Below are 21286 nucleotides of genomic sequence, written 5' to 3'. Positions count from 1 at the left end.
ACTTTGTCAGAATTGAATGACGTAGTCGATGGCTTGGAGATCAACTTTTGTTGATGCTAAGACCACCTCACCATACTCTAAGATGCTACATATTACATTATAGAAATTAACGTATACAGAAAACAACTTTTGTTTTGATTGCCGCTCTGGTTTTATTGCCGGCCCACAAATTAAAAAAAAAAAAATAGAAAAGAATTATTAAATGAAAATAGATTATTAGGGAGTGAATTTTGTTTCTTTAAAAATTCCGAAACGATAGTGGTACTGTAATAACACAACATTTCCTTCTCCGATCACAAAGATTAGCGACGGAGACGAAAAACAAGAAGAATGACTAAGTGAGAGAGTGTGCTAATGGATCGGATTCTGAAGGCCGCTCGAACATCCGGTTCGCTCAACCTTTCCAATCGCTCTCTCCGGTAAGATCCATTTTGTTTTCCTTTTGCTTTGGATTTCCGAATCTGGAAAGCCGTTGAATGTGGAAAGCCACCGTGGAATCTGGAAAGTTTTTCTATTTTTTTGTTTTCGAAATTTGTTAGAATGTGAAAATCATATTTTCATCGGGACTCGGTCAAGTTGTTGGTTTGGCGTGTGTATGTGATGCATCTCCAGTAGATGATTTATTTTTCTTTTTTTTGCTTGTGAATTTCTCACTTTTGAAAAGGTTTTGATCATTTTGCTTAGAAAAACAGATTTTTGTATCGATTTGTGCTCACGAGATCCCTTTGTATATGAGCTGCAAAGTCTTTTGCTTCCACCACTGTTTATTGATTTGGGGTTGAAAATTCTCAGGGATGTACCTACAGAGGTTTATCAATGCCTGGAAACGACCGGCGAAGGAGAAAACTGGTGGGAGGTGATAAGATCGAATCCATTTCTAATGCATTGTTGTTCTGTGATCAAATTTCTTGAATGTTTTAAATTTTCCCATCTTGCAGGCGGTTGATTTGCAGAAGTTGATTTTGGCGCATAACGACATCGAGGTTTTAAGAGAAGATCTTAAGAACCTTTCATGTTTGGTTGTGCTAAATGTCAGTCACAATAAATTGTCTGGACTTCCAGCTGCGATTGGGGAGTGAGTGTTTCTGGATCTTTGTTGCTAGCTTCCATTGTCTTCAGCTTGATAATGTTCAAACGTTTGTTCTCTTAACTCATTCCTAGGCTTACTGCAATGAAGTCGTTGGATGTGTCCTTTAACTCGATATCAGAAATTCCTGAGCAAATTGGTTCAGCAACTTCTCTTGTCAAGTAGGTTAATCTCCATCCTGACATAAAATTCTGTGGTTTGACTTTGATTAAGGCATTTGACTCATTAAACCCCCACAGTGCATAATTGTCTAAACTCCTTGTGATCGCTTCAGGCTCGACTGCTCAAGCAATCGGCTTAAAGAACTGCCAGAATCTCTCGAAAGATGTGTAGACTTATCTGATTTGAAGGTTGTTCTATGTTGCTTCTGGATCAATTTCTTTTACTTCTCTCTGATATTTCCTATGGCAATGATTGTGCTTATTGTTATCCACAGGCCTCAAATAACCAAATTTCCAGCTTGCCCGAAGGCATGGCGAACTGTCCGAAATTATCTAAATTGGATGTTGAGGTATGAGACATTGGTGTTGATTTCTTCCTCGAGACTATAGTGGCTACTTAGCATTTCTTTTTTCCTCTTTCGTTGTCTTCCAAGTGCAGTATGGCCTGTCTGGAAGAAAGAGAAGGAAATGGTTTTCAAGGCTATGTTTGGGTAGAGAAAGATAATTTACCGATGCAATTTATGCCTGTTTGCAGGGAAACAAGCTCACAATTCTCTCTGAGAGGCATATCGCTTCATGGACCATGCTTACAGAACTTAATGCATGTAATGATATTCAGTTTTTTTTTTGTTTGTGTGTGTGTGTGTGTGTGTTTATTACATATTGAAAGATTCTGGGACACACATTAATCTATTTAAACTCTGCAGCTAAGAATATGTTGGGTGGTCTGCCACAAAACATCGGAAGCCTTTCGCGTCTTATCCGCCTTGACCTTCATCAGAACAGTAAGTATAAACTGAGATGATAATGTCTGTGCTGTTCTTTTGTTTCAGTAATATCAATCTTATTCCTTCTATGTAGTTGCTTAATTGCATTTGTATTCTATTCCTGCAGAAATCTCGTCTATTCCACCATCCATAGGCGGTTGCTCCTCTCTTGCGGAACTCTATTTGGGGTCATTCTCTACTACTGTTTATTCCAAAAGATTGTTTGGTCCTACATGGTATCTAGTTAGAGACTTTCACTACTGACATTCTTCTTTGTGTACCTTATTCCAGAATTAACTCACTATCAACATTACCAGCAGAGATTGGAGATTTATCACGTCTAGGAACATTGGATCTTCGTTCAAATCAGGTATTGCGCACATTTCGTTGATGGATATTGTTTACTGACGTTCAATATTCTCTTAACCTATTAGTGACAATCACTTGGTTCTAATTAATGGCCTACACCCGTGTGCTTTCTCCTAATTTTCAGCTCAAGGAATTTCCAGTTGGGGGATGTAAATTGAAGCTCTCGTATCTTGATCTTTCAAATAATTCATTGACAGGATTGCATCCTGAGCTAGGTATTACTATTACTAGGAAACAGTAACTTGGTTCTAATTAGCTATTAGCATAAAGCTTCATGTCATCTTCGTCATTTCTAGGCAACATGACTACCCTGAGAAAGCTTGTGCTTGTTGGCAATCCTTTGAGAACCCTTAGAAGGTATTTTTTACTCTATCTCTCTGTCTGGTTTCTTTATTACGTGGTCTTAGTTTGATTGCTATTTTAAGAGGCAAACATTTCTCTTCTCTTTTTGCTATTCAGCTCATTAGTAAATGGTCCTACAGCTGCTCTATTGAAGTATCTTAGGAGCCGCCTTTCTAATAGTGAAGGTATTTTGGTCCAAAATCCTTCTCTCTCATCTAAGTGGTTATGGCTAACTGTAAAAAGTTTCCATTTATAGAAACTAGTGCAAGCACTCCGACAAAGGAAAATTTGATCGCTTCAGCAGCTCGTATGTCCATATCTTCAAAGGTACGTGAAATCACAGATCTGAGCACCATCCTATTAAAAGTTCCATGTTCTTAATAGAACAGAAATTTATGCTCTAAAATTGATTGCACAAAACTCAGGAACTTTCTTTGGAAGGTCTCAACTTGAGTGTTGTCCCTTCAGAAGTTTGGGAATCTGGTGAAATCACGAAAGTTAATCTTTCGAAGAACTCTATCGAGGAATTGCCTGCTCAACTTTCTTCATCTGTTTCCCTTCAGGTAAATGGGTTTTCCATAAACACTATTTCTATATAAGAAGATAAAACATGTGCGTTTGCAAATATGTCGTGGTTGTTAAAGATTTAAATTTGTATATTGCAGACTCTAATTCTGTCAAGGAACAAGATTAAAGAGTGGCCCAGTGCAATCTTGAATTCAGTTCCCGGTCTTGTGTGCTTGAAGTTGGATAATAACCCTCTGAAGCAGGTATGGTGATGTTTTGAAGAGAAGAAGATTTAAAGAGTTGGTTATAGCTTCCATCAAGAAGACTAATCCATCACCTTTTTTTTTATTTGCTCGTAAGATCCCAGTGGATGGGTTTCAAGCAGTCTCTGGGCTTCAGATTCTCGATCTAAGTGGTAATGCAGCTTCCTTGGGCATCAGAGAGCATCCCAAGTTTTCCCACTTGCCACAATTACAGGAGCTTTATTTGAGGTTGGTTATAATACCTTGTATTATTTACTGCCCATCTTATCATTCTCTAGTTTGAGATTATGCCTCACTTGACAGCCGAGTCCAGCTGCCTGAAGTCCCTGAAGATATCCTCAACTTAGCTAATCTGCTTATCCTTGACTTGAGCCAGAATTCACTTCAATCGATTCCCAAGGTATATTGCTGAATGTTGAATCTGTGGTTTGAATATGATGGAACCTGCATCAATCAGCTAATTATAACCAAAGTCTTCTTATAATATCATTGCATTGGCTCTGTTTTTGACATATCTGTGTTTACTAAGCAGGATGTCAAAAACATGACTTCACTCAAACATCTGGACTTATCCAACAACAACATTTCAAGTCTTCCACCAGAACTGGTAAGTCTGTTGCCTTTCTTTTACTGAAACGTCGAGATGCATTAATGTGTGGTAACAAGTCCTGGTGTTGTTTTTTAGGGTCTACTTGAACCAACACTTGAGGTTTTACGGCTTGAGGGGAACCCATTAAGAAGGTATTTTTATTTTTCTCCAATTAAACACAGAAACTCACCATTCATAAACAGAATAACTTTCCGGACTGATTGACTTTTTTTTTACCAAACATTCTTAAAACAGCATCAGGAGGCCAATTCTAGAAAGAGGAACAAAAGCAGTCTTGAACTACCTGAAAGATAAACTTCCAGATCAGTAGATTCAACAACATTAACATCAACATATCTTTGATGTTTGCAACATTTGTCTGAAGTAAACACCAGATTATATATCCCGGAAGAGATTTAATTATTCTTGAGATGAAAAACGAGTGTGCTTGCTTGTCTCCTTTGTGTGAAAGATTTTGATTTTGTTGCTGTGTAATCCAGTACCAGTTCTTTGTGTCATATAGACTACAAACTCTGGTCTCCAAAGACTTCAACAGAAGAATCTTTGAGTGAATTTGTTGCCTTTGTTTCTCCATCCTCGTTATCGAATGCTGCTAACCGAAACTTAAGAATCTTGTGGAGTTTGCCAACAGTCTCGGTAATCTTCTGCGGCTTCTGGTTTTCACCCACTGAAACTTCTGCAAAAAGAAAAAAGAAAAAACCAGAGCAATGATATTGAAAGGGACTAGACGTGATCAAATATTCAATACAATGTTTCTTTGGAGGCAACAAGGTGGAGCAATAAGATAATGTTCGAAGTTTGGCATCAAAGGAGGAGTAAAAGTGAAACTCACCCTTTTCAGAGAAAGCAAGGCATGTACCAATTGTCTCTGTATATTCTCCAACCTTTATGAAGAGATCAAATCTCAAACGATTAAGAATGTTTTAAGCAGAGAGTAACTGAATTTGTAAATTTAGTTACAAATTAGACTTACCAGCTTGAATTTCCCATCAATGGTCAATACCGGATTCAAAGTATCCATTCCCTGAGAAAGAATAAACAAAACGAAACTTAGACCATAAAACCTATACAAAAGCTTCATCCGATCAAAAAGAAAAAGAAAGAAAAAAAAGCTGAGAGTTAACTGATAAAATATATGAAGCGTTTGATGGAATGTCAATGTGCCTCGCAACATCGCCAAGATCCATCAGAACATATTCGGCCTCTGCTTTAGTGATCTGCTTCACTGATTCATCATTCATCATCTCTCTCTCTCTCTCTCCTGACTCAATCTGATAAAACCAAAAAAAAAAAAAATTTCCGGGGAGAAGAACCCTAACATACATATGGACAGGAAGGAACTGAAACAAAAACTAGCAACTTTATAAATCCTGAAACTTTCTAACGCTCTCTCTCTCTTCGTTCACTTTCTGATCACGATTAGCTCTAATAAAATTTTAATTTATTAAATCTCACACTGCAAAACAAACATAAACTTATGTCGAGAATGGCTCACTTGAATCTGTCGAGCAATTACGATTACTCAAAGTGAGGCAATTAAGCTCGAATCAGAGGAAGTGGCGGAAGGAAGAAGAGGATTCGTGAAGTTTTGCGTCAAATTGGTTCTGCTTCTTCTTCGCTATTACTCCGTGAAAAATTGCGCTTCACACGTGAAGAATACTATATACGCGCACGAAGCATATCTGGGCCCATCTCAAATAAAGCCCATTATTTTATCTAAAGGCCCATTACAATTTGTAAATTTACAACCTAAAAATTATTTAAAGATTTACAAAAACAAAGGAACCAGTTGAAGATGACACTGCTTGAAATCGTAAACATGTCATTTCGAAAGCTTTTTATCCCGTGAATTTACAGGTCGTGAATCTACATTATGTTTTACTTTTTGTGTTAATTGTGCTCCATAAAATAAACTTATTTTGAAATTTAAAAAAATATAAAAATGACAGGGTCGAGCAGAAAAATAGATAAATACACTACAGCCAAGCAAAAAAACAGAGTCAACACGACTCAGCTTCAAAAGATTCTGCAAAACTCTCTAATGACAGAGAGGAAGAATCGCCACAAAAAGAAGCTTAAGAAGCAAGATATTGATTTCCCCCTATTTTTCTATTGCTCTTCACACGTCTCTCACTGTTTTATTTTTTTCTTTCATATAAAAGCTCTTTTTAGACTTTTGGTTTCATTTGTTTAGTGGGGAAGTTTCGGTGGATTTTTCCGCACCGAAAAAGTCAAGAGCTTTTGCTTTCCAGGTAATCATCTATTAGCTATCGCGCATTCAATTCTTCTTCTGTTCCTTTCGATTACTAGCTTTGAACCCTATAATCGGTATTCGATCGAATTTTTCTCCGTTTCGTGTTGGTAGATGATAATTTGGGTTTGTTTGGTTGATTGATTGCGGATTTCTCTGTTTTTGGGTGTAACAGGTAAATCTTCCAGAAACTAGTGTGTTCGGTGGATTGATTCTTCCGATCTGAGCCTTCTCATGATTAGTTTTCGATCTTCGAATAAACCAGCTGCGAAATTCTCATCTAAAGCTCCGTTTTCATATTCGATTTCCTATCTCTTTCTACCATCGAACGTCTTCTTCATACGCTACTTCAACTGCTCTAGATTTCGTCTAAAAATCTGACCTTTTGTTCTTCCTCGTTCGCAAATTCTAAAAGCTTGAACCTTTCTTCCTTTCACCCTCTCAAAAACTCTCGTCTTTTCACGTTCGATTAGGTCGTTTGAAACTCTGTTCTTAGAATCAGGAAGGAAGAAAATGGCTGAGAGAAACTGGTTGATTTCGTTCGAGGATCTTCCTTCTCATTTGATCTTGGAGGTGTTGACCTCTGGACGGCTTAATGCGGTTGATCTACTCAGCCTGGAATTGACCTCGAAGGTTTTCGGAGGGAGCTATGGTTTTTCCCCTTTGAAATTCAGATCACTAGCTGATTACGCAGCGTCTCAGCTTTGCTCTGTGCATCCTGTCTATGTGGGAATGGGTTTGACTACACAGAAAGAGCTCTTTGCGAATTGTGAGGGAAACTGGAAGCGGCTCTTGAGGTTCTTGCAGTCAGTTGAGCAATCATCAGATATGGTTGAAACCTCTGCAGGCAATGTATGATTTCATTTCTTTTCTCTGTGAATTTTTCATTTACCAAGTACTAAGTAGTCTTAGGTAGCTCAGTGAAGTTGAGGAACTAATATAATGAAGGTGTCGAAGTATTAGGAATACATAGCTCTGAACTTTATGGCGATTTCTTGGTATAGGGAACTCCAGGATTGATTTAGTTTAGAAGTCACAAATGCATTTCTTTCATTCTTTCTGCAGATGCAAATTACAACAGGAAGGTATCACACGTTGCTAATCAACAACTCAAAGGTTTACTCTTGTGGTTCAAGTTTGTCCGGTGTTCTTGCTCATGGCCCAGAAACTACTCAATGCGTTGCATTTACGCCTATAGGGTTCCCTTTCTCTGCTCAAGTGGCTCAAGTCTCAGCCACACAGAACCATTCTGCTTTCGTATTGCAATCTGGAGAGGTCGGTAGCCTCTGTTTCTATACAAAAATACTTATCTTATTGAGTATATTTTTTGCTTGCCATACTCAGTTATCTGTTTGAAAATCTGGCACAGGTTCTCACATGTGGGGATAATTCGTCGCATTGCTGTGGTCACTTAGACACTAGCCGTCCTATATTTAGGCCTAAGCTTGTTGAGGCTTTAAAAGGAACTCCTTGTAAGCAGGTAAAAATTCATACCAGCCTTATCTTGACAAATCGGTTATGTTTACCTGAATTTATCTAATCTCGTCTTCTGTACCAGGTGGCTGCTGGGCTGCACTTCACTGCGTTTCTATCAAGGGAAGGGCGTGTGTTTACATGTGGATCAAACACACACGGACAGCTTGGTCATGGCGATACCTTGGATAGACCAGTACCCAAAGCTGTTGAACTTCTTCAAAGCATTGGCCCTGTGGTGCAAATTGCAACTGGACCGAGCTATGTTTTAGCTGTGACACAGGATGGCTCGGTTTACTCGTTTGGATCTGGTTCTAACTTCTGTCTTGGTCATGGAGAGCAACAGGACGAGCTCCAGCCGCGTGTTATTCAGGCTTTTAAAAGAAAAGGTATTCATATACTCCGTGTCTCTGCAGGCGATGAACACGCCGTGGCACTTGATTCCAATGGCCGTGTAAGCTCTTTGTTTCCATGTCTCCCTCTCTCTCTCTCTCTCTCTCTGTCTGCATTTGGTTTTGAGAATCAGAAGAATCCTTGTTCTAATTGTTCTTTAACCGCTTAGGTATACACATGGGGTAAAGGTTACTGCGGTGCTCTAGGCCATGGAGACGAAAACGACAAGATCACTCCTCAAGTTTTGGTCAGTCTCAAGAACTGTCTCGCTGTCCAGGTCAGATTCTTCCCCCATGTATTCCATCTCAATGTTTGAGAAAATGATTACCTTTACGACTTTCGTGTAAGCCATATGAATGCGTGTTCTAAGAGTTCTTGAGCACAGGTGTGTGCAAGAAAGAGGAAAACCTTTGTATTAGTCGAAGGTGGAATATTGTATGGATTTGGGTGGATGGGATTTGGAAGCCTTGGGTTCCCGGACAGAGGAGTTTCGGACAAAGTCCTGAAGCCAAGAGTGTTGGAGAGCCTGAAACCACACCGGGTCTCTCAAGTTAGCACCGGTTTGTATCACACCATTGTGGTTACTCAAGGTGGTCGCATTTTCGGTTTTGGAGATAACGAAAGAGCTCAGCTTGGTCACGACTCACTCCGTGGCTGCTTAGAACCTACCGAGATCTTTCTTCATTGTGGCCGTTCTCGTAACCGACTTTGTTGACCTCCAATGGTATAGCAATATGCTGCTAGTGTATTTTGTATGATTTTGTTGTATCCGTTTGATTTTTTTTTTTTTTTTAGATTCATGAGTGTATCAATTGATTCACGTGTATACAACATTAATTACCGACATAATACATTTGATTCGATAACGTTATAACAATGAAATTGGAGTAGGATAGAATAAATTGGAATCGCACAGTAAATTAGATTGATCCGAAACAAATCGTCTACTTATGTTAAAAAAAAAAAAAGAATAATTTTAATTGGTTTTTTCCCTCTTTCATCCTTATCAATTTGGTTATAGGCGAGGTGACAATATTTGAGAGGAAATGAGATAATTGAAAAATAATGCTAGTTGCCTAATAACAAAACACATTAAACGCTAGTTACCAAAATCAGTATGTTCATTACAGTAGGAATTAAATTGTTTGTAATTAAAAAAAAAAAAAAGAAATACAATGTATCATCATCATATCCTCAAGGTTTGAAAGAAATATCAAAAGATGCTATTAATAGAAAAACATAAAAGTACTACTTATTTATCAACATTGACAAAAAGAAAAAGAAAGAAAGAATCCATACTTTTCAACACATGGCACGTTAAAATATCATCACATCATTGCAATTTGCAAAGATTTATCATTAAATTACAAACATATAGTAAGATATTTATATAACAAAACCGCTGGATTTCACGATATTTACAGGATGTTTTGAAAAAGATAACATAGATAAAAAAATAGAATCATTTAAAAAAAGAAACGGATAAGAACACGTCAGGCATGTCAGACCGGTCTTATCTAAAAACTAAAAAATCACAGTCAGCATCCCGTGTAACATTCGTAAATAAATACTCTCTTCCATCACTTCTTTTTTTTCTCATCCCAAATTAACAAAAACAACATTCTCAAACTTATTACAAGAAAAAAAAAAAAAAAAAAAATCGAACAAAAATGTTGGCAATATTTCAGAAAGCATTTGCTCACCCACCGGAGGAGCTCAACAGTCCGGCGTCTAATTTCTCCGGCAAAACCCCAAAACTTCCCGGAGAAACACTCTCCGACTTCCTCTCTCGCCACGGAGACTCCGCTTTCTCCATGAACTTCGCCGATTCCGCCGTCTTGGCTTACGCCAGCCCCGCCGGCTCTCTTCGCCAGAGGCTGTTCTGTGGACTAGACGGGATCTACTGTATCTTCCTCGGGAGATTAAACAATCTCTGCACGTTGAATCGACAGTACGGACTAACTGGGAAAAACTCGAACGAGGCAATGTTTGTGATCGAAGCTTATCGAACACTCCGTGACCGTGGTCCTTATCCGGCCGATCAAGTCCTCAAAGGTCTCGACGGAAGCTTCGCCTTCGTCGTCTACGATTCCCAAAGCTCCTCTGTTTTCTCTGCTCTGGTAAAAATATGATTTTCTCGTTTTGTTAAAAAATGGTTTTTTTTTTGGTTTACAGAGTTTTAAAAGTTTTGATTGAATGTTTTTCAGAGCTCTGATGGAGGAGAGAGTCTTTACTGGGGAATTTCCGGCGACGGATCTGTTGTGATGTCTGATGATCTTCAGATTATAAAGCAAGGCTGTGCCAAATCGTTTGCTCCTTTCCCCACTGGTAAGCAGAATATAAAAGAATCAACATTTTGACAGAGAGAGAATAAACAAAAGAATATGTGAAATCTGAAAGTTTTTGATGGATTGTGATTGCAGGGTGTATGTTTCACAGTGAGAAGGGGCTTAAGAGTTTTGAACATCCTACTAACGAGATGAAGGCGATGCCGAGGATTGACAGTGAAGGTGTTCTCTGTGGAGCTAATTTCAAAGTCGATGCTTGTTCTAAGATCAATGGGATCCCCAGAAGAGGAAGTGAGGCTAACTGGGCTCTCTAGCTAATTCGCGTTAATTCCTACTAAATCGAGATTCTTCTGAGCTCTTTCTTTGTCTTGATGCGTTTTGTTCAACGTACTTACTTTATGTAAATAGCCTCTGATGTTACATCAATAAAGATACTAAATTGCTTTTGTTTCTAGTTGCTAACCTTGCATAGATTAACCCTTGACTCGTTGAACTCGTCGATTTGCAAGAGTAAAAAGAACACAAAAAATATCACCTTTTGACCATAAGATGGAGAGAATAAAACAGAGTACAGAACAACAATCTGTTGACTCTGAATTTTGGATGCTACATGATTAATAAAGAAAGAAAATTACTTTTGCTTCTTGTTTTGCTAACCTTGCATAGATAAACTCTTTACTCGTTGAACTCGTTAATTTGCAAGAGAAAAAAATCTCATCTTTGATTGATACGATAAAGAGTCTAGAACAGTAAAGACAAAAGTGTGTTGATTCTGTGAATTTGGAAGTTCTACAACAACAACAAAAACTTGATCGGATTTTATCATTCATCCTTCCACATGTCTGCAAACTCATCAGGCTCCAATGGGTTTGAAAGCTCATGCATCTTTCTCCTCGTTTTTGCTTTGATTTTCTTAGCAAATTTCCCAGCTTTATTTCTTTTCTCCAACGCACGAATCTGAGGAACAAAATTTGAAAGAAAAAAAAACGGAAAACTTAGACCAAAAATTCATATGATTTACAGGTGCATCAGCAATAATGTGTTATCTGATAGAATTATGAAGAACACAGTACCTGGTTTGGAGATACGTAGAATGGGTTCTCGTAAAGGGTTGGACCTCCAAAGCTGCCTCCAAAAATCTTAATCGGATTTAAACAAAACCTTGGACCAACCTGTCATCAAAATTTCTTTCAATCAACACTAATCAAATCACAATTCCACAAATATTTGTTGCAAATGGTTATAATCAGACCTCGACAAGGGTCATTTTATCCAGACCACCTCTTGCAATCTTGTCTGACTCGTTATGAGGTACCGATATCTGCAATCAAAATAAATATATAAACAGACCTTCACTAGGTAAACCAAAAAATTTTCAAACTTGAAATGACATGAGAGGAGTTGATCTTTAAGATGCTGATGTTAAACCAACCTGGTAATTACGGAACCATATATGGTCATCGACAATGGAGAAAACAAACACATGGTCATGGTAAGGTTTAGACTTCCTGTGTTCCTTGGGGATTCCAAAAACCTGAAAGACATAGGAGAAAACCTAGTTAGGATGTCAAAAAGTCCGAGATATAAACCAAACTAACCAAGACCATAAGGGATCGACCTGTGTTAACATCTCCTTCAAAAGTTTCCAGTGAACATCTTTATCAAAACTGGATGAGAATGTCAAGAGAGGGCGTGACCCTTTCAGATGATTCCCAGTGAGTTTCAGCTCCTCCATAGTGTGAACTTCACACCATATAGAAAATTATTAAATGAGAAGCGAACAAAATAATAATAAGCTAAGAGTATGAATGATTAGATCCAACCAGCTAAATCTGAAACCAAATTTGAGGAGCTGGAGACAATTACCAGCGTTAACCAAGAACTTAACAGAAGGTCCACCAGGGGACTTGACCATCCACAAGTAAAGATCTTTATGCTTTCTACACTAAAGACGAAAACAGATAAACGCATACCAATTTTTATTCTCTTAGGAAGATCAGACAATAGATTATATCAATTAATTCTGGAATTAAGGTACCAAAAGAGATTGGAATATGAACCTCGAAAAACAAGCAGGAAGAAGAGCCCTTAAGCTCAACCAGCTCATTAAGAGTCGCGCCTTTACTGCTCTTAGCTTCCACCTTACTATCCTTCTTACAGTGAGGCAGAAGTGACACCATATTCAACATCAGATGCCGATACCTGAAACTGATCCTTCGGGAACAAGTAACGAGAACCTTCTCTTTATTCCTGAATCCAGGGGAGGAAGAAGACGTTGGTTTGGATTTCTCAGCATCTTCCTCCTTGTCTTTCCAACCCAATAGAGTCCTTTTAGGTCTCTCCGGAGCATCGTCGTCCTTAACCGGTGCCGCCGCTTCAGTCTCGCTGTGCTTTCTCTTCTTCCCCATTTTTGTTCTTGTTTTCTATGGAAGAAACAGCGCTAAATTCTGTTTAGGGTTTTAGTTCAGAGTCAAACCTAAAGGGACAAGCTGGGTTTTACTCGTCTGACGGATAAAACGACAGCGTTTCATTATCATACAAAGGAACGTAAACGAGCCGAGCTTTTAATGGGCCTATGGTTAGCTACAAAATTATATAAGTGTATACAGAGAGATATATAGATTTTTTCTCTCTTTTTTTTTTCCTCTTTCTATATCCCAATCAATAAACATCTTACATCTGTTCGTGTATGTAAACACTTTAAAGATCAGTGTAGTTTTTCTTTCTCTTTTCTTGGAAATGAATCTGTAACAGAAGAATATATATATAAAAAAAATCAAAACGAAAAAACTCGCTAAAGAAGGTACACACCTCACTCGATTTTCTTTACCAACATTTTTATCAAAACCGAATGGGCAAACCAAAGTTCTGAAACGCTCGAATCTCTCCCCTGAGACCAGCAGTGACAATCACCATTCCCCAAGAAGGCGACACATTCACTGAGTTCCCAATTCCAATTCCAATTGAAGACAAATCAGTACTCATACGATTCCCACTTCTGTTCCTTCCAAACAACAGTTTCTCTTCAGGCCAAGTCGCTGACATTCTATCGAAAAAGTATCCGTTTGTTGCGCTCGAAATGATCCCATTCCGTGGACTGTTCAATCGATCCAGAGTCCCCGGCTGCTCCACCGGTGTAGGTGGATGGTTAGCTGTCGAGATTTCGTCCAAGTTATTGGCGTTTCCGTTGAACCCGGCTTTGTTTTGGGTCGTTCCCAAAGTCTCTGTTGAGGCCATTCCGGGCCATGAGATGGCTGCAGACACGTCTTGGCTATGGAAATGCTCGTACGAGTTTGTGACACTAACGTTCTTGTTGTTGTTACTCCTGCTTGTTCGAGAAGCAGGAGATTCGTACTTCCATACGTACACATGTGAATCCTCGCTCGCTGAAACCACGTATTTCCCATCTGCTGTGATTGAGGCAGAGATTTGGCTGCTCGTATTCCGAAACCCTGTTGAATAAATGGAAAAATATCAATACTTTGGCTCGCAAATGAAGTACCAGATGACAAAGCTTGAAACTTTCAAAGCCGTCCGATTTGTTTGTTTACCTTTAAGTTTGTTAACTAGATCAGTTCCATCGACAACACGGACCCGAGAATCAGAAGATGTGACAAGGACTTCAGATGAGCTTCCAGGCACAAACTATGGTATGAAATGAGACAAAGCAAGCAACGTTTAGAACCGTCAAGAACAAAGCCTTTTTGTTTCATGGGATTTTGCTCCTGAATAAGCGATTCTCGCATTACCTGGAAACCAGTTATCTTCTTTTGATGAGCTTTCTTCTTCTTGTTCTGTAGATTTATCTGGCTTTTCTGTTGCAGCTTGTTATCTTGAGAAGAAGAAAAAAACATCAGTTAATAATGGTTAACGCGCATAGCAAACAGCCGAAAATTTCCGAAACAAAATCCCATTACGAACTTCATAATTACCTGATGCACTGTACAGGCGACAACTACCTTTGTATGAACCAACCAACGCACCCTTTAGAAAGTTAGGAAAACTTTTATTAAAAGAGTCTTCATGAGATGCAAAAACATCCTCACGTCAAATAATAACTTGGCAGATTTAGTTTACCTGACCGTCTGGAGTGTAGCAAGCAGAGGTGACCATCTCATGAAGATCATACCAGTCAACTACTTGGCGATCTGGAATGCTCCAAACACGAACTTTTGCATCTAATGAACCGCTGATGAAGTATCTATCATCAACCGGATTAAACTGAATGCAAGTCACTGTTCCAATCAATAGATCAGATCAAACAAGCAAGTTGTTAGTTTTAAAAGCACTACTAAGAAAAAGAAAAATTGATAGCAGCTGGACTGGAGCAGAATCTACTAACCGTAATCACTGTGGGAAAATACTTTCAAGCAAGTCTGGCTGGACAAGTGCCACAGACGAACTGTTTTATCCATTGATGAAGAAAGCAAATGCTGGGGAATGTAGAAAGCTGATTTACTCATAAAATCTTTTCAACCAACCAGTTTATTCTAAACAGAATCAACAAATAAAGTGACTGGACTAACCTGAGACTTGGACCAAGCAAGGTCAAGCACATCATCCAAATGTCCCTGAAAGGAACAGAAGGGTTTGTCCGAGAGCCCGAAAACAGAATCTGGAACATATATGTTGTCTAAACTCAATGACTTTCTACTTATAGAAGTTCTCCCTCTTCTCCTTGGTGACATAGTAGTTGGTTCCGGAGACCCATTATTAGCCATAAGCAACAGTTCCGGTCTATCCAGTAATAACTCTCCTTTCTTTTCAGCTTCGACGACTTGCCAGATATGAATGACGCAATCCTCACCAGCACTAGCAAGATATTTACCATCCAAACTAAACTTAATGCTCCAAATAGAACCGTTATGCGCTTGAATCTCCTGCGTCTTGTACAATGCCGTGAGTTCTTTAGAGGACTTGCCATACTGTCTAACCCTAACTCTTTCCGGGCCGTGAAAAGAAGACTCCTGAGAATCATCTGTAGCAGAGCTCGACCTCCGACCACCTCTCTCTGATGATGTATCTTTATCATCGCTGCTTCGTCTCTCTTTGCTATGACCAGTCATGCTACTTGCAACACTCTTTATGCTCTTAAACCAGCTTCCTTTCTTCTTAGACTTGTTATTGTTACCACCACAGTCTTCGTTTTCCTTAGATCTCGTAGAGGCCTTATCGGAATCCTCGACGTTTTGTCTTCTCATAAGCTCCAGAACAATGGGAGAATGTCCCACACACATCTCAAACTCCTCCATCGTCATCTGTGTGTCAGTTCCAACTTCCTTTACCTTTTTCCATGTACCGTCTTCTTGAATCTCATTCACCACAAACTCTTTCCCATTATCGAGATTCTTTATAGTACACACTTCCACTTCCTCATTAACTACACACTCGCTAGGGTTTCTCAATACGCATTCAGAATTTCCATTTAAGCGCGAGGAATCACTCGAATTCTCACAAACCATTGACGAATCAGCTCTAACTGATCCGTGATTAAGATCACCCTTGTGCGAGAAATTGCAATTTACAAATGGCGGGCTGGTTTTACTGATCTCGGAATGTGAAAGTTTAGAGTCAGAAAAAGAGCAAGAATTACCCGGCGGAGGACATCGACGGTCACGATCTCCACATTGGCTAGTGGAAATTTCGGATTTCGATCTCGTGACGCAGGTAGCACTGCCGCCGACAGACTCCCCGTGATCTCGCCGGACCAATTGATTACACGAGATCGATCGGGAAATGTCGGATGCTCCATTCGAGCCGGAATCGGAAACGGGTTTTAACCGGGAGTGAAGAGGTTCGCGGCTGAGACCCATTTCGCTTAAAAGCCTCGAGCGCCTCTCAGAGACAGAAGCGGGTTCGGAGATCCAAACGTCGAACCTTGAGGAACCCATTGGAAACCGTGGGACGGGGAATGGGTATCGGCGGCGGCGAGTACCGTTGGGTTCTTCCGAGGAGATCCGGGGAGAAGATTCCGAATTGGCGAGGTCGGAATCGTAATCGGAGTTTGAAGCGGAGCAAGAGCAAGAAGAGGAAGAGGCTAAGCGATCAAGAGACTCGTAGAAGCACTCGCTCTCCTCGTCCTCTTCCTCGTTTTGGTTGCTCATGGTCACTTCGTTGTGGCCAGCGAAGCCATTCCCATCGGAATAAATGTGTGATTTGATCAAACAGAAGCAATATTTTGTCGCTGGATTTGGGGATTGTGCGGGTTTTGCAGAATTCGAAAAATCAGATTGTGGATTTTCGGGAGAAAGTCAGATCCGATGAAAGGCAAATAGAGAGAGATATGAGTTGGGGGTTCGGAATTGTCTGTGTGTAGAAGAAATCAATGGAGAGAGAGAGAGTCTCGAGAGAGACTAGAGAGAGTCGAGAGAGAGAGAGAGAACGAACTTTTTTGTTTTTCTGTTTTTTTTTTCTCTCTGCTCTCTAGTTTAATTTCGTTGCCTCTTTGCAGCACTATGTATTCAGCCAGAAATTAGATCTTCGATATCAATAATACTCCTCCATTGACAATAATATGATTTTACTATGATAAATTTGACTATGTAAATATGTGTATTTGGCTATTTGCCATATGCTTGCTTAGATACCATAATAAATTGATAGAGCTTCTATATATTAAAAGAAGGCCGTGTAGCATACTGCCACAGTGCCATTGTTCAAGTTTATTTATTTTCCTTGATCAACAATTTATTACACTTTGATATAATGTATTTTATTACTATTTTTATATATACATTCCGGCAAGTGTTATTACAAAAATATTTCTCATAAATACCGACACAAAATTTGTTGGTTTTCCAAGTCAGATACTCTTTTCTTTTCCTTTTTGTTGTAGAGATACTTATTCTTTTATATATATATATATATGTGTGTGTGTGGATTTAAAATTTTAAACGCAATCAAATTATTTTCTTACAGTAAACATATATAATTAATCAACAGATAATGAATAAATACATTTAAATTGATTTAAATCACAAACTATAATTTTTAGTGATAGTTCGTGAAAACAAATTTAAGTCAAAAGCATTTCCAAAAAGGTATTATTTGAAATACAGTTGGTTTAGTAACTTCGTTTTGAATATATATGTATATATGAAATTAAATTTTGCCACGATTAAAAGGTTCATCTAGCAATAGCATTAATACTGTTACTTTGGAATTCCTTAAATATTAAGTACATCGGTGTGGTAAAATAAACAGTAGAAAACTCTAACAAAAACTCAAAAAGTGAGTATCATATCGCGAAACTAAACCATCAATTAACCGATTTATCCATCCAAAATATCAAATCGCATAAAGTTCACGAAGATCATGATTAACGCAATCTATATATCTTTCGCTTCAAAGGCCCACCCCAACAAAAAATGGAATAAGAACCATAGGTAACGCTCAAGGCTCAATCTTTGTGATTATACGAGGTTTTATATCGTTTCATAAGATGGAAAATAAAATTAAAAGTTAAAATAAATAAAAAAAAAACATAAACAAAAAAGGTGGAAACAATAGGGAGTGAGGAGAAATGGGCCTTACAGGCCCACAAATAGTAAATGCAGAGAGAAGAGGACAACTAATCAGTAACACATGCCCCTTCCCTACTCTACTTTTCCCGTCCCACCGTTATTTACACTCCGTTCCCTCTCTCTCTCTCTCTCCAGGACCATTTTTGTTTCTACTGATTATGTATGCTAATCAAGAGATTAAACATTTCGCAAACGTTAACAACAAAAAACAAGAAAACATTTGACAACTAATGATATCCGACCACTAGTCTAAACATGTTTATGACACAGAGACATGCAAATATCAAATCACGAGCTGTAATTATTTTTTCTCTATTATGGATTAAATAACCCTTAATTAAACTATAAATTTGGGCGACAACACAAAAAAAGGTAGATTTGTTTTTTGAAATTTCTTGGAATTCTAGATCAATTACTGGCTTAGTTTTGGTATTTTTCTTCTTGTTTTAACAGTATGTGTCTAATGGTTTCGCTGTTTTGTGAAAATATTAGTTTCGCTTATATCTTGTTCTACAAACATCAAATGATTTTTTGTTGTGACACCAACTGATTTCATGCGATCACATTAGAAATAGTTTTGAAATTTTGACTCATTTTCGTAACTTTGTTTATGCTACTAAAACCAACATTGCATTATAGAGTTATTGTTTGATAGTAGAGTACCCTAGACAGTTTGGAAGAAAAGAAAAAAAAAAAAAGAGATCCTCCCCAGGAAAAAATAAAAATAAATAAAGGGTGAAAATGTGGTTACAAGAAATCAGATAGTATAAGTCTCTGAGCTCTCTTTGCACCATTATGTTTTTTTGTTTCCATTGTAGCGTTTTGCGTTTTCTCTTGGTTTCATTTACAACATTGTTTCACAATATTTAGTAACCGGAGCTTCAATAAACTAGTTAATCTGGATATAGGTATGTCAGAAAGAATTCGAAGCTAACGAGTGACATAACATTTTGTTTTAAAAAGTAAGATAAAAACACTACAGAAAAAATCGCTAGGCGCTAGATGAAATTAAATGTAAGAATCTCAATTGGTGTGTTAATTTCTGATGGAACATACTGATCAAGCAGAAAAAAAAAAATATTTGGTAGATTATGCTGATCTACAATTTGTGCAGGTGAAAAAACGTTAGAACCCGTTGACAAACAAAAAAAAAAACGATAGAACCCATTGCAAACAGCGTGATTAATCTACAAATAATGTTTTTCATGAAAACTATAAATTAAGGTTCTAATCAGTTTTATTGATGCAACGTTGTAGTATTTGAGATATGATTGCCAAATAAAAGACTATTCAAACAAAATATCTCAAACTACTTGACCTGGTAAAGATATTAATTGAAATTATGATTGATTCATCTCGGCATCCATTCAAATCATAGCATTGCATACTTCAAATCAATCACCGAGAACCATTCCCGGCCTTACATCACATTATAGTAATTATAAACATTATCATCAATTTAAAATAAAATCATAAGAGAAAAAACAGAGGAATAAAAAAAGAACAGCGAGATTTTTATTAAATGGTGTAAAAGAGTATTGAATTAGTATTATTTTTTGTATAGTTATTATGGTTAAAGTGAAACATTTAGTTATGTCAAAAGCTGGAAACCGGTCTGTCATATACAAATAAATAAATAGAATGACATTATAAATAAGATAAGAAATTAGTAAACAGAAATCGAAATATATATAAAGAGTATGATAGGGTGTCGCCGTCGACCGTTGAAGTTGCAAAACTTGTCAGTGTCTTCAGATCAGCCACGTCACTCTCCTCCTCCCCCCATTCTTCTCTCTTTGTCTTTATTTCTTTCTAATATTTTATATAAACCGACTAAATTCAATGGTATTCTAGTAAAATAGATAAATGACATTCGCAATAGTTGTCAGGAAAACATGTTGTTTTTTTTTTATAAAAAAAATTGTGATTCTTTGATGAAAAAAAAATTACTTACTATCCTGGCGGATTATATATATAGACTTGTATCTTATATATCGTGCATGAGATCATCATATGATAACGTTTTGAACAACTGTGTGATAATTTTGACTTGCTTTGTGTTTGCTTCATGAATTTGTTTAGATCTGAAAGGATTTCATATTTGGCTATTTAAAAATTGAATTAGGATCATCAGTCTAGGTATGTTTTCGGAATCTAACAGGTTCAAGTATTTGCGTTAAAAAAAAAAAAAACTAAAACGGGCTCAACTACTCAAGTGGTTTCGGGGGATAAAACACACATAGGTTATAGGGACATCTTCAGAAAAAGTCAACTATTAAATCTGTTGTAAATAGGTGTTTAATTAATTTATATCAGAATAAATAAAATAAAATTATATTATCATTAAAAAGATACACAAAACCGTTAGAAATTTAATGGTCTGAATCATTCTCACCCACCAACCTCTATTTAGAGCTCGTTGGCATAACTTCACTCATTCGCTGTTGGCATGACTTCATCTATTTAGAGCTCGTTGGCATAATTTGATTAACACTTTAATATTTCTTTTCTTCTCATGGGATGGTATGTATACGTAGATTGATAATAGCAGCTTTGAGAAAGCTAAGACCTTCACAAATATTGATGAGGTGTCTATAACTATTAACAAACGCGAAGACAAATCTTGACCAAGCAAAAATGATCACAGTTTGTTTTTACTTATCTTTATCCAAATGTCCAATTTTTCTTCAATGACTTTCTGTTTTCTTATCGACAACAACATATGTAAAAATTTGTAGATGATTCCCTTTTTGGTATAATTTTTTTCTTGGGGCGAAAGTAGAGTTTGACCATATATTTCTTTGTCGGGTCGGCCTAAATTTTGGGATGCAAACACTTGAGAAATTGAGATAGCTTTGTTTATCTTGTTTGGTTAGATTTAGACGCACACGTCTAACTTTCTTGTATAGAGACATGGCTATTATTATATAGTTGTGATTTTCTTACATTTATAAGAGATTTAAAGCAACAAGGTTTGGGGGAAAAGATGCAAAAGCTGCATATATAAAGTTTTCTTATCTCAACAACTATTAGGATAAAAAGATAGAGTTGTATTAGGAGCATATATATTCTTTTTTTTTTTATTGTGATAAGGAGTCTTACTCTAAATTATTATTGTGACCTTTTTTGTTTGTAGGATCACTCTTTATATGTCACATTATCTGAATATATTAAACTGATTTGTAAACAATCAATTGAAAAGTTGTTATAAGTATCATTGGAACTGGTTGTACCCGCTAGATCTGGTCCATA

General features: G+C 37.5%; 6 protein-coding genes across 8 annotated transcripts; 3 read left to right on the top strand and 3 right to left on the bottom strand.

The window, feature by feature from the left end:
• Nucleotides 1–269: 269 nt before the first annotated feature.
• Nucleotides 270–4616, top strand: LOC18023234 (plant intracellular Ras-group-related LRR protein 6). 2 transcript variants are annotated; one of them, XM_024159463.1, is made up of 21 exons: nt 270–419; nt 793–849; nt 939–1075; nt 1162–1248; nt 1362–1437; nt 1524–1598; nt 1784–1853; nt 1956–2033; nt 2143–2203; nt 2307–2385; nt 2509–2599; nt 2681–2741; nt 2844–2911; nt 2983–3053; nt 3152–3289; nt 3392–3496; nt 3594–3724; nt 3800–3896; nt 4029–4103; nt 4182–4237; nt 4341–4616. In XM_024159463.1, the coding sequence occupies exons 2-21, from the start codon at nt 817–819 to the stop codon at nt 4414–4416; spliced, it is 1665 nt and encodes a 554-aa protein (XP_024015231.1). In that variant the 5' UTR covers nt 270–419; nt 793–816; the 3' UTR covers nt 4417–4616. The 2 variants fall into 2 exon arrangements, with proteins under 2 accessions (XP_024015231.1, XP_006406969.1); XM_006406906.2 differs by having other exon boundaries at nt 271–419; nt 793–856.
• On the bottom strand, nt 4326–5736 carry LOC18023232. The gene is made up of 5 exons (XM_006406907.2): nt 5602–5736; nt 5231–5377; nt 5080–5130; nt 4939–4990; nt 4326–4782 (listed from the first exon to the last, which is right to left on the bottom strand). Exons 2-5 carry the CDS (start codon nt 5348–5350, stop codon nt 4610–4612), a joined length of 396 nt encoding a protein of 131 aa, XP_006406970.1. The 5' UTR covers nt 5351–5377; nt 5602–5736; the 3' UTR covers nt 4326–4609.
• A 375-nt stretch (nt 5737–6111) lies between these two features.
• LOC18023231 (ultraviolet-B receptor UVR8) lies at nt 6112–9089 on the top strand. 2 transcript variants are annotated; one of them, XM_006406905.2, is made up of 7 exons: nt 6112–6358; nt 6533–7209; nt 7423–7632; nt 7727–7837; nt 7916–8284; nt 8393–8500; nt 8609–9089. In XM_006406905.2, exons 2-7 carry the CDS (start codon nt 6871–6873, stop codon nt 8936–8938), a joined length of 1467 nt encoding a protein of 488 aa, XP_006406968.1. In that variant the 5' UTR covers nt 6112–6358; nt 6533–6870; the 3' UTR covers nt 8939–9089. The 2 variants fall into 2 exon arrangements, with proteins under 2 accessions (XP_006406968.1, XP_024015482.1); XM_024159714.1 differs by lacking the exon at nt 6112–6358 and adding an exon at nt 6376–6434.
• A 729-nt stretch (nt 9090–9818) lies between these two features.
• On the top strand, nt 9819–10965 carry LOC18023230 (stem-specific protein TSJT1). The gene is made up of 3 exons (XM_006406904.2): nt 9819–10343; nt 10431–10551; nt 10647–10965. Exons 1-3 carry the CDS (start codon nt 9894–9896, stop codon nt 10823–10825), a joined length of 750 nt encoding a protein of 249 aa, XP_006406967.1. The 5' UTR covers nt 9819–9893; the 3' UTR covers nt 10826–10965.
• A 251-nt stretch (nt 10966–11216) lies between these two features.
• LOC18023229 (ribosome biogenesis protein BRX1 homolog 1) lies at nt 11217–12972 on the bottom strand. Its single transcript, XM_006406903.2, has 7 exons — nt 12572–12972; nt 12378–12456; nt 12130–12254; nt 11944–12045; nt 11764–11832; nt 11585–11683; nt 11217–11468 (listed from the first exon to the last, which is right to left on the bottom strand). Exons 1-7 carry the CDS (start codon nt 12917–12919, stop codon nt 11334–11336), a joined length of 957 nt encoding a protein of 318 aa, XP_006406966.1. The 5' UTR covers nt 12920–12972; the 3' UTR covers nt 11217–11333.
• Nucleotides 12973–13132: 160 nt separating this feature from the next.
• Nucleotides 13133–16915, bottom strand: LOC18023228 (WD repeat-containing protein 44). Its single transcript, XM_006406902.2, has 7 exons — nt 15038–16915; nt 14854–14944; nt 14589–14746; nt 14444–14495; nt 14261–14343; nt 14063–14156; nt 13133–13963 (listed from the first exon to the last, which is right to left on the bottom strand). The coding sequence occupies exons 1-7, from the start codon at nt 16613–16615 to the stop codon at nt 13353–13355; spliced, it is 2667 nt and encodes an 888-aa protein (XP_006406965.1). The 5' UTR covers nt 16616–16915; the 3' UTR covers nt 13133–13352.
• Nucleotides 16916–21286: the final 4371 nt, after the last annotated feature.

This window comes from Eutrema salsugineum, unplaced genomic scaffold (assembly GCF_000478725.1).
Source record: "Eutrema salsugineum unplaced genomic scaffold, Eutsalg1_0 scaffold_13, whole genome shotgun sequence".
NCBI classification, from domain to species: domain Eukaryota; kingdom Viridiplantae; phylum Streptophyta; class Magnoliopsida; order Brassicales; family Brassicaceae; genus Eutrema; species Eutrema salsugineum.
Note: the sequence above shows the minus strand (reverse complement) of the source record. Positions and strands in the feature narration are given on the sequence as shown.